Genomic DNA, 12044 nt, shown 5'->3' with positions numbered 1-12044 from the left:
CTTACCGCTCGGTTAGTAACTACATTAATTATCTTATTAGGGCCCAGTTTTTCTCAAATAGGCACTCTTTTGCTGAACCATTTAGAGCATTGCAGACGACTTGCCAAGTGGCTTTCTCCATGTTGATGTCCCACACAGGTCCGCTTTGGTTCTCATCTGTACTGCACATGCAGGTCTACACCAAAAAATATATGCATGTTTGCACTAGGTCAATTCCATGGCCAGCGGTCAGTGGACTCAGAGTGGCCTACGTAAGGCTCTGGATAGAGCTTACACTTGACTTGAAACATCCTTCTTGGTGGAGGATTGCTTGGAGAAGCAGGGAATGAAAATGTCACTAATTTCTCTCTCTCTCTCTCTCTCTGACAGTCTGCTTGTTGTCACACTAATCTCTAATTAGAGGCTTCAGGTTGGCGACACCTGATTCTCACTTAACACTGCAGGCCTTTCTGTGATCCTCATCCTCCCAGGTTCTTTGCTCTTCCTCACTGTGCTAATTCAAGTGAATAGAAAGCAATGCTAGTGTTAACAGGCAACCCACATCTCATGAAAAAAGACAGCATGAAGCCAGCCCTGTTGTGATATTGACAGAGCATAGCACTTCCAATCATTGCAGATTCTGAAATGGAATGACTGCATTTGACAAAGTTGACTGAATTTATGAGCCTGCATTTTCAGTATCTGTCTCTTTCCATGCTTTGGGACTTTTAGATGAGTTTTTTGCCACTCAAGAGTAATATTTCTTACCTCTCTCCATAAAGAAATCTATTCTTGAAGGCCTCAGGCTAGTAGTAGGAGGTTCATGCGTGAAACATAGTGCATTGTGGGTGGCCTATAGTCAGCTGACTCCCATAGTTAGCAGGTGGCTTTTAGTCTCCAATAAGATGATCAGTTTTTCTTCTTAAAATTACATTAATTACATTAGTCATGCGTGCCTTGTCCTTCCACCTCATGGGTGGTCCCTTGAGGAAGCACTACATCCATCCATGTGACAGCTGGGGTTAGGGTAATCTTCCCTTCCATTAGCTGTTAGAAAGACGGGCCGTGCCCAACTAGAGATCCAAGACCAATGCTGAAGGAGAGGAAACCAGTCTGTTTTTACCACATTCAAAGAATATACCTTTTGTTTCAGGTAGGGATGAGTATTTGTAAAAGATGGGCCAATAAGCTATAGGAGCAATAGTTTCTTTTCTCCAGAACCCTGGACTCAATTTCACATAGAGGGCAGCCTGGGAGGCAAGTGCATATGTGTTGTCTTCAAATAATCTTAGTTTAGACTTTGCCTTCAGATTCCCTGGAGCAGAAATCACCAGCGCCCTCTGGGAGCTTTACCGTTGAAAGCTTTAGACCAATAGATCTCAACCCGAGCTGCACATTGGAATGTCCTGGGGGAGGGGGAGACTTCACTGATGCCTGGGTCCCACCCGCTCAAGATACAGGTACAGTTAGTCTGTGATATGACCTTGGCATTGGGGTTTTTAAAAGATCCCCAAGTGATTGGGTGAACAATTGTGCTGAGATCCGCTGTATTCTTATGTGTGTTCTTGTTTGCAGACACGGTTTTATTCATCCCATGTCAGTAAACATGTATCAAACATTTGTTATGCCTGAGTTGCTGTGGGGTTCATGGAGAAGAGCCTTGGCTTGACTAAGAAAGGCAGAGGGAGGAAAGGAATGCGAAGTTGACTGTCAAGTGGAGACAAAGAGCAGGTGCTTTGGCTCACACCTAGAATCATTTTCACAGTTCTCACCAGTCTGGGAAATACCCTTTCTCTGCATTGTGGGCTCTGCCCGCAGCCTGTTCATGCATACCGAGCTACTGCTGTATCCTCCTCCAGACTTCTGGAAAGCTTAGCCTTGCTGCTGAAGAGAAAGAGGTGAAGTGAGAGAATGTCAAGGTGGCTCCAAATTTTTCGTGTCCTGGACGTCCCTGTTCTAACGTAGGGAAACATTGGCAGGACATGGTATGTCACCCAAGCAAGGATGTGAGAAGTACCGCTGCAAAGGGAAGGAAATAGAATCCCCAAAGAGAGCCTGGTGCAGGTTGTTGGCTGTGCAGGGTCCTGGGAAAATCAGTGTATCATCTGCTGTTTTATTCTTTCCTTACTGTCCTATTTAAAATATTTTAAACTGCACTTGGATGACTCATCTCATTTACATGCAAACTTGACGTATCACTAGAATTCACGTTACCCTTATCCATTTTAATATGTGCCCATCTTGGGGCCAGTGGACACTTGCTTAAAGAGTAGTTGCGCCTCATGAATATGCATTGTCCATGCTGACTTTTGCTACACCTTATGAATGCCAGGTTCCACTGATAGCCAGTACAGTTTTCCAGAGAGACAAGAAACTCAGAGAGAAGCAGATTCTGGAGGTGTATTGCCCCACAGACAACACTCTGCCTCTGGGCCGCCAGGAGTCAGCCTCTGGGGCTGTTAGCAGTGAGTGACATTGCCCAGGGAGTCTGTGAAGAATGACAGACCAGTGTGAGGGCAAGAGCCCTGAATTAGGAGAGAGGAGTTGAGTGTGCTATTTGCAGCCCCTTCACAGGTATACTGTGGGTTCTTCACTTTTCCCACCTACAGATAGGGGATTCATTTTCTTCACCCCCCCTTTCCTCAGAACAGAGCTGTGTGAAGCAAGAACTACTGTAGTTATACACTTGATTTTGCTAGATGAGCTGGAGAAACATGCCTTACACAGCTTACAAAGTAAGGGACAAACTGGCATTTTATTCTGGCTCCTGAGTGGGTTTCCTTTCTTCCCTGAATAATATGTGTATGTTTAGCACATGTGTACACAGGCTGATGTCTCCTTGTCCGGAAGTTCAGTTAAATATCCCTTCTTTTGGAAAACCTTTTCCAGCTCTCCTGGAGAAGGTCATGTGCCTCTGTCCACAGCAACCTGCACGGCCCCTAGAAATCAGTCTTCAGGCTTTGCTGTTGCTGGTATACTTGTCCATTTTCCCTGCTCAAGAGGACTAGAACCATATATGTCAAGTTGGCCACTCTACCTCTATCTGGGACACAGAAAAACGTTTTGATGGGTGGGAGTCTGGAGAAAAAACAATGTCTGTTTATGTCATGGGCCAGTTGCTCTGCCAGAAGTTCCCTTGTTTGTCCTGCAGCTTCATCACATTTCTATCCTGTTTCAGAGTCTCATGCAACCACAACTCCACAATGGAATATTCCCCAAGCCAAGTGAGATCTATTATAATTTACATTCCCACAGAGCAACCATTTTGAAGACATTGTAAAGGACTTTGAAATGTATTTATATGTAAATCGAAATCATTTCTTGTACTGTCGATAGAAAAGGAATGTCAGTGAACAGTTTAATGAGCAGGTGATGAGCTAGGCCACAGTCTGGTGCTTCCTGCATCTCACCGTTACCTGTGTGCCAAGGCAAAGTGGCACAGTGCAGAGATCACTTCTGTTTTGGGTCCTGGATTCAAATCCCGGCTTCCATTTACAAACTGCGTGACCCTGTGTGAAATACTAATTCTCTCTGAGCCACAGTTCATCTGTAATAAGGAGTATAAATGTGTATATGCCTGGAAAATAGTAGCTGCTCCCTGAATATTTTTCCTATTCCCTTCTTGCTAGAATGGAGGCATACTTTTGTTTTGCCTTTATTGGCCATTAGGACGAAGAATTAACAAATCATGTTCAACTTTTTGCCAAAGTAAACCATGCTGAAGAGAAGAAAATGTGTATGATTTGTCCCCTACCACGTGAGTGTCTTATTCTGATGAGTACAGTGTTTCTCAGTGGGGGGCATAGGACAGTTTGGTTTGAAGAAGCCTTCCTTGTCTGAGACTGTACTGTGAGTTGCAGTATTATGTTCATGCGATCTGGAACAACAAATGCCATATGTCACTGTGACGACAACACCAACAACAGCAACAGAAAGTTCCTCGGATTTCCATTTGCCCCCAGAGAGCAGTAAAGGCAGGTACAATTCCTGAAGCCCAAGAAATTAGAGGAGGTAGCATTATTTTGAGTCAGAGGATCTGCCCACGGTTCCCCTTCTGCCTCCAGATAACTGTGACATGAGAAGGGACCTTAAATGTCGCAAAATCTCAGAATCCTCTGTGGGGCCCTTCTGGGCCTGCCGCCCTGAGTGGAGTGCTGATGCTGTAAACAGAAGTGTTAAGTCTTCGGAACCATGTGGGGTTTTGCAACGTTTTGGAAACCGGCTCATATCTAGTGACCATTAACGTGTTTCTCAGTGTTATCCATCAGTGTAGTGTGTCACTGATCTCCAGGAAGGAAGGCTGTCCCCATTTAACTCCAGTATGGCCCAGCCTTTTCCTTAGTACTGCCCGACAGCAGCATGACCCAGCAGAAATTACTGAACCACCAGCACGAGTTAAAATTATTGGAAACCTGAGGAAAGGTGTTATTTGGAAAGAGGCGCCCGGTTGGAAAGGAGAGTAGCACAAAGAATCACCTTGGGTATGAACTTCAAACGATGAAAGGAGCTTGGAGCTGCCGTAAGGGCAAGGCTTTAGCCACTGCTTCCCCTGTAGCAGGAACAGTCTGGGAACGAGGTGAGGTTATGTTCACTCTTTCTGTTGCAGTTGGTGCTTTTGTGCTTACTCGGTACCTGTTCATTGAACAAGTACTACATTAATTTAGCTGGCAAATATTTATTGACTAGTTACTAGGTGCTAGGCATTCTGTAGGTGCCAGGGATTTGGCAGTGAACAAAACCAACAAAAAACTCCTGTCTTGTGAGCTCATAATCTAATGGGGCAAGAATATGCCAGGCAGTGTGCGTAGGACTGAAAACAAAGAGATGACTCAAATTCTCTTTGCTGTTAAGAAACACAGTCTAGTAATGCATTTTATTGTTACTGGTATTTTCAGAAGTGGTCACGTTTTGCAGGGAAATATTCTCCATTTAAAAAAAGTGATTTTTTAAAAAATGATTTTAAGTGGTTTATTATATTCATGAATGTGAGTTTAATACACTCAGGTATCAAATATGTCCCCCCTCACAAGAAACGTGTCCTATTTTAAAACATGAGACAAAGAGGAAATAAGAATCAATTCACATAAACGGTTTCTTCTGCAAATTTTATCAGAAATCGTATTTTTTTGAACAGAGGTATCATTGGGGAGATACTTCAGACTTGAGCTTTCACTTAGCTGAAACTTTCTGGGGAAAGTGTTGATAAGGAGGTGAAAAGATGGGTGTGATGGTCTAGAGAAATTGGCTAAACTGAATCTCAGAAACACCGAAGGTTCTCTCCTCACCCTTCCATAGTAGTAGCAGGAATAGAAAGGAACTATGGTGTGATTTACCTTAATTAGCATAGCAATTTACCTCACTTTTTCAAAAAGTGCTAATAGATGTTAACTCAAAATAGATTAAAATAACAGACAAATTGCTACTACCTTGGAAAGAGTTATAATAATTTTGAAAATGTAAATTATGGTTATGCAGCCTTTGGAGAGAACTATAAAATCCAATCTTTCTTATATTTAAAAAAAAGCATGTGGTACACACTTTTTTCCCTTTAATCACAGTAATTTCTTCAAATGACACCTCTGCATATTTATTTAGGAAGATAGGCTGCAGTTTTCAAATCTCAGGTGTAATATAGCAGTTGCCATTGATAGTTTTCAGCAAGAGGAAAAGAAATTGAATACAGAAAACGAGGGATCATGGAGAAATGTAAAAAAAATTCATTTATGTTCCTTTTTTATATTACACACATTTTATGAGTTGGAACAGAGAATGGTTCTTTTCATTCTAGCAAGTGGAGTTGTGCATGACAAAATGTCTGCAGAAACGTGTATGTAGGCGTAACAATTTAAAATGCTTTGGACCCTCCTGGTGTCTAACACTGAACTTTTTCTCTGAGGCACCAAAGTGCTTATGGATTCTATACAAAGAGGTGAGCATAATTTGTACTTCTGAGGAGTAAATGAAAATAACTTTAGTATAAAATTTGTCATACTGGATCGCCAGGAGACACTGTAAGTAAAAGATAGAACCTTCCCTATTGGGAACACATGTATTTCCCCTGAATAGCTGCTACCCAGCAAAGCTCTAAAATGGAATATTTGCAATTCCTTCTCTGCTTTGTCTTCTAAAATTTCTAGAGCACAGTTAGCAAAAAGATTACTTAGAAGACATATTATATCCACAGAGGATTGCTGGTTTCACACAGCCATACAAAACCAAGTTATTGTCTATTCTTGCCCATAACTTTTGAAAGCCAGAGACCTAACATATTCTATATCCTCAGCTATAGGTATACCTCACTTTAGGCAACCGGAATAGGTAAATTGAATTTTCATAAATCAAAGGATATATACAATATTGGGAGAGCAGAGAAAAGAAATTAACCTGACCATGGAAAGCTTTACCAAAGTGAATAATTATACCCTAATTTATATACTTCATAAATTTATCTTCATATATCAAGTTTGCTTAAGGTAAATTGCATCTATCTTCCTGCAAAAAACAGTTAACTACATAGAGATATTTTCTGCATTTAAAAATTGAACATCCAAAACAGATTGCCTGTCAATTCCTAGGTACTGGACTTTGTACAAGCCCATGTGTAGATCAGAAAAGAGACAGCGCAGAAGACAGTCCCCGTCTTTATAGTGGGATTAAATCTCTTCTTGGTTTTCTATCACGCTTTCCTTGAATACGGAGTGGCGTGGACTTTCTCCCCTTGCCATGCAGTGTAGGTTTTCTTGGCATCCTGTCTGACCAAATGACTTCAGTTCTTTCTTAATGAGACCTGCATCCTTATGGGGTTGTTTATGACAGAAGGGAGGAAGGTAACCTAAAAAGCACAGTGGGGAACATCAGGTAAAGAAAAGGGAGGATATTCTGAAAGTGGACATTTAAAACCTGGACTCTTTCATTAAGGAAAGTTCTAGAATCACCTTCAGAGAACAATAAGGTAGAATAGACTTCTTCCTGTATATGAAGTATGTTTTAAAGCTTACTTCTCGCCCTGTGATTATTTTATTTGGAACATTACAAATTATGTTACCAAGGTTCACTTCTGAAACATCTCAGAAATTGACCAATACAGAGAATTGGTCACCATACATATTATTAGTTAACTTGTGCACCCAATAACCATTTACCAAGTGCCTGCACTAATAATAAGAGCTACCATTTGGGGACCTTTTTAAGTCAGTCACAGTACTGAGCTTATCATTACACTTAATCCTTACAATAATCCTATGACTTTTAAGTACTTTTATCCTGTATGTATAGTGGAGGAAGCTAAATCTTAAATAAAGTGAAACCAGGGTTCAGACCTGTTTCTGGTTGACTCTCAAGTCCATGGCATGAACCACAGTTGCCATGTTTCTCTCTATGTTGCACACAGCTTGATAGCCTTAAAGGTAAAAGACAGTCTCTGGTCCCTGGGGGTTCTTCTTGCCCAGGGGGAAGCAATAGGCAAGTAAAGAGTGAGAGTGCTTAAATAAAAGAAAAAAAAGCATGCAGGGTGCCCACCGCAGGTGCACAAAGAAGGGGGTACCTACCCCATCCTCTCTGGGAGATAGGCTTGCTTAGGGAAGGCTCCTCGAAGGAGAAAATTCCTTAGCCAAATAGGAGTTCCTCAGAGAATTGTTGGTCTGTGTGACTGTATGTTAATGCCTGGTTTTGCCTTGCTCTTGAGTTTCCATTTTTTATTTGCCATTTGGTGGGGTTTTTTTTTTAATCATTCATTCACTAATAACTAGGCCTGACTTGTGGATAGAAAAATGATCATTGCTCTTGTGGATGGCACACTGGGGCAGGAGAAACAGACATTAAATTAAGTAATATAACACTTATAAGCTAACTTTATAAGTGTTACGGAGACAAAGTGCACAATGTTGGAAGAGTAAACAACCTAGAAGCCTTACCTAATATGAGGTGGGGAGACCAAGGATAGGTCAGTGAAATGACATTGGGGAAATGACATTGAAGTTATCATGTCAAGAATAAGTAGGAGGTAGGCATGAAGAGAAAGTTTCTAGAGGGAAGTGGTTAAAAAGTATTCCAGGTTAAGAGAATAACATGTGCAAAGACCCTGAGGCCAGAAAGAACTTGGGACAGTTTGATCATCTGGAATTAAGATAGGTGACTGGAGTATCAAAAATATGCTACCAAGATAGGCAGAGCCAGATGGTGCATGACCTTCTAAGTGTACTGTTTTAGGCTGCCTCAACCCAAGCAAGACTTAGATCATAAATTTAAATTAAAAATTTGAAAACACTGTTTTAAAATCCTCTTAAGGCCATCAATTCATATTCTCAATCTAATTTGTATATCAGTTTTTCATTCTTATTTTAAATGATTTTCTTCTTGCTTTTGAAAACAATGTTATATGTCATAACTAGCACAAAAAGAATTAACCACATGGTTTGGTTGAATTTGGAATGCAAGTTGAGTTAAGTACAAGGAAGTCTTGAATAGAGAGGTGTTCTGACAGATTAAGTATCATCAATGCAGTGTTGAAATATTAGGTCTCAATTTAAAAAAAAAAAAAAAAAAAGATTATATATACCAGTTCTCCAAATCACCCATAAAACATCATGTTACTTCAGAAAAGTGTAGATGACTGGGTGTCATGATCATCATACTTCTAAGCAGGCTTTCAAAGCAAACAGCAAGGGTTTGATGTTGTTTTAGGTATTTCCTGGTGGTCCTGATCTTTTTCAAGAATAGACAGACATGGAGAGGGAGCACGAAATTATGTATCATAAGCACCTTCTTTCAAACCAGCTTACTCAGTATAAATGAAATATTGATGTATTTGAAAATGCCCAAGTGTTCAATAAAGATTTTAAATAAAGCTACCTAAAAGTTGTGGTTCTTAGGTTAATCATTTATTTATCTAAAGGATGAAGGAAGCTGTCTACTTCTGTGATATGAACTGCAATCAGCTTAAAAATAATTGACAAATTAATCCCTTCACAGCACAGCAATTGTAAAGGTGTTAGTTTTAATTAGGCCTGTCTGATTGCCTTGTCTAATCAAGAATCAAGGTGGTATCTTTGATGGTTAAGGTCTATTGGGGCCATCCCTGACCTGCCAGCCATGTATGTTTTAATTATTGATTCCTCACATTTCAGCCCTTTTCACAAAGGGACTTGAAGTTTGCAATGCCTTAACATTTAAAGGGAAGAAAAATAAACATTTTTCCCTACACTTACTTCTATCTAGAATCCTGCAGATCCTCTCTACCACTCTACAGTGTCGCCTGAAAAAAGCTGTCAGGTTGATGATGAAGCTAAATGCACGTTAGAATGCTATCTTCCTGCTGCCTCTCCTCCCGGGCGCTAGCTTTTCAGTGGGCATTGTTAAGATCTCGACAAGTCACTATCATTTATGCTTCTAGAAAACACATTTGATTTCTTGATATCCTATGTCTTTTTAAAAAAAATCCCCGAGGGTGAATGTAGTACTTAGGAAATCGGGAAGGTCAGACAAAAAGGGCCGCCTCGCTTCTTTCCGAACACTTGCTCACACTGCTGAGGAGGAGTGAGGTGAGGGTTCCTGTTGCCACCATTAGCACATCAGAGGACACGGACAGCGGGTGATCTCAGCCTGCCCCATGCTTGACGACACCTCTTCTTTGGTTGCAGGTGAACGAAGTGACGGTGGAGCAGCTGGTGCAGCAGTACCCCCACATCACCTTCAGCACCGTGCTGCAGGACTGCAAGAGGACCTTGGAAAGAGCCTATCAGATGGGCTGGACCCCCAACATGTCTGCCGCCTCCTCCTAACACTCCTGCTCACGCGTAGGTCTGCAGGCATCAGTCAGCAGGGCAGACGGGAGTAGGAGATCTGGGACAGGCGATCCCTTGGAAGGGTTTTAACTGTTCCACGTGTACGGGTGTACCCGAATGTGTATATTTGTGTCTTGTTTGCATACTGCATAGCATAAGCGCAATTGCTATTTGTTCCCAGGTGAGCTGGGTGGGGTATTTTTTTTTTCTTAAAAATTAAAGATTTCAAAAGCCACAGACCTTTTAGTTTTTAAGTTCAAAGACTTATTTCCCTAAAAAATGTTTTCTTCCTGTAGAACCAAAAAACATCAGTCTATTATTTTGAGCTTCTAACTACTGCCTCTTGAAGATGCCCCCAAATCAATGCAACTGCCTTGTCTTTTGATGGGATAGAAGCGTGCACTTCTGATGATCACCAGCCCGGAAGTGATGTTGCACTAATTGGAAACCAGGAAACCAGTACCGTGCAAAATCTCAAACACACACACACACACACACACACACACACACACACACACACAGAGTTTCTCACACTCCCTCATAGACATGCACATGTGCATGTGTACACGACTCCAGGGCAGTTTCTTTCTAGACCGTTTTCTGACAGAGGGGCCTTCCTCCAGGTCACCGAAGGAGCATGTCACCCACTGTGGCTCTGCCTAACTCACTGTATCCACAGATGGCCACCTTGCTCTCTGGAGGTGATGTAGCGACTAGAAAGAATAAAGCCTTCTGTGAAGTTTTTATGTGGAGGCAACAATCTGAACTCCCCTGGCCAGCTCACAAAAGTTAATTATTCATTATTTTGCAAATGTGTTCTGTTGAGTCCTGAATATTTCAGTGAAGTTATATGTTAACGTTGTGTTTGCTTCTATTTCATGGATTGTAACTGGTCCAGATATATTTTAATGATATTTGGAGCTGACCTTAGCGTTCTCCACATTAAAGGCACCAACGTAATTTAATAGTGTGCATTTATTTAAAAACAACCCTACAGATCATTTAATTATTTTTGTTAATTTTGGTAATTATGAACCTATATTTCTGAAATTTGGAGGTAGTCACATGGTAGAAGATTAATGAATGAGATATAAGTAGACAATCTTCCTATTGCTTTTTTTTCTTTTTTTTTTTCTTTGCTTTGCTTTGAGCTTTAGAACAGGTTTTATGGATATATGCATGTTATTTTTGAATAGTTCTTGTGCTAATGCAAAGATCTATTGCTGGTTAATGTATGAGTTAAGAGGAAAAATTAGAAAATCTTTTCATTAAGATTCTGTTTACACTTGTCAGAAATAAACATTTATTTGTTTAAAGATTGCCAGCTTTCAGTTAAGACAATATAAGTAAATGAATATGTGTTTTGATTTCACACATCTTTACAATTAATTCATAGTAGGGACTCAGGCTCAAGTAAACTTTCCTGTGTCGAGATTTATAATCAAGACCGCAGGGAGCCTTTTTAAGCTAAAGAGTGATTATCTTTCACAGTAAAGCTAGATACAAAACCCTGACTTGTGAGTTTGCTATTTATTCTTCCCCAGTGTGGACATAACTAATTTTTTGGTCTTTAACAGATATACTAAGGTATGAGTTTCACTTTCTGTAAGTCCCAATATGGCTAAAATGATACCAGCTGCAAGAAACAAAATATAGCTTTACATTCAAATACCATTCACTTATTTATAAAGACTCCTTTTTTTTTTTGTAAACTCCTTTTTTTGTAATCAATTTTTACAATTGATTATGTCAAAATGTTTCTGACGTGGCATTTTTTTTTGCTTTTAATCCCAATCAGTTAAGAAAATCTACTTAGTAACCACCAAGGTTATTTTTCCATCACTAGATAGGTTACTAATTTAAAAGGAATACAATTTGTGTAAGAAAAAAACTATTATTAATAAAAGAATTCTTCTTGCACATCAAATAATATCGTTTTCCTATTCATTTCCCCACCACTGAAAAATATTTTAATTCACAATATTTTAACTGGTTTTTAATCCAAAACTAATTTATAAGACAGTATGTATAGTAATAGTAGCTTGAGTGAATAAGCAAAAGTTTAATTTTTATATGTCACACTATATTTTAAATAGTTAAAGAAAAAAACAAAAGAAGGGAGAGCCATTGATGATATGGATGATGCCATTTCAGTTCAATGTTGTAATCTTTAGAGTGTTACAGTTTGGTTGTCAAATGGTTTCAGAAGTGTAAAATTGATTTTTTTTTAATGTTGCATTGTTTAAATCTAAAATACAGCACTATAACATGCTTTAGCTTGAG

At 39.9% G+C, this 12044-nt stretch overlaps 1 protein-coding gene across 1 annotated transcript in view; it reads left to right on the top strand.

Moving 5' to 3' along the window:
* FBXL17 (F-box and leucine rich repeat protein 17) overlaps positions 1 to 12036 on the top strand; it is a gene marked incomplete at its 5' end in the record, with an annotated part of 495107 nt that extends 483071 nt beyond the window's left edge. The window contains one exon of the mRNA XM_077757341.1: positions 9618 to 12036. Within this exon, the coding sequence (XP_077613467.1) occupies positions 9618 to 9758 (141 nt within the window). The remainder of the gene's footprint in view (positions 1 to 9617) is intronic.
* Positions 12037 to 12044: the final 8 nt, after the last annotated feature.

This window comes from Crocuta crocuta, unplaced genomic scaffold, assembly GCF_008692635.1.
Source record: "Crocuta crocuta isolate KB4526 unplaced genomic scaffold, BGI_CrCroc_1.0 scaffold131, whole genome shotgun sequence".
In the NCBI taxonomy this organism is placed as follows: domain Eukaryota; kingdom Metazoa; phylum Chordata; class Mammalia; order Carnivora; family Hyaenidae; genus Crocuta; species Crocuta crocuta.
The sequence above is the reverse complement of the archived record's forward strand: the minus strand, read 5'-3'. Positions and strand labels throughout refer to the sequence as shown.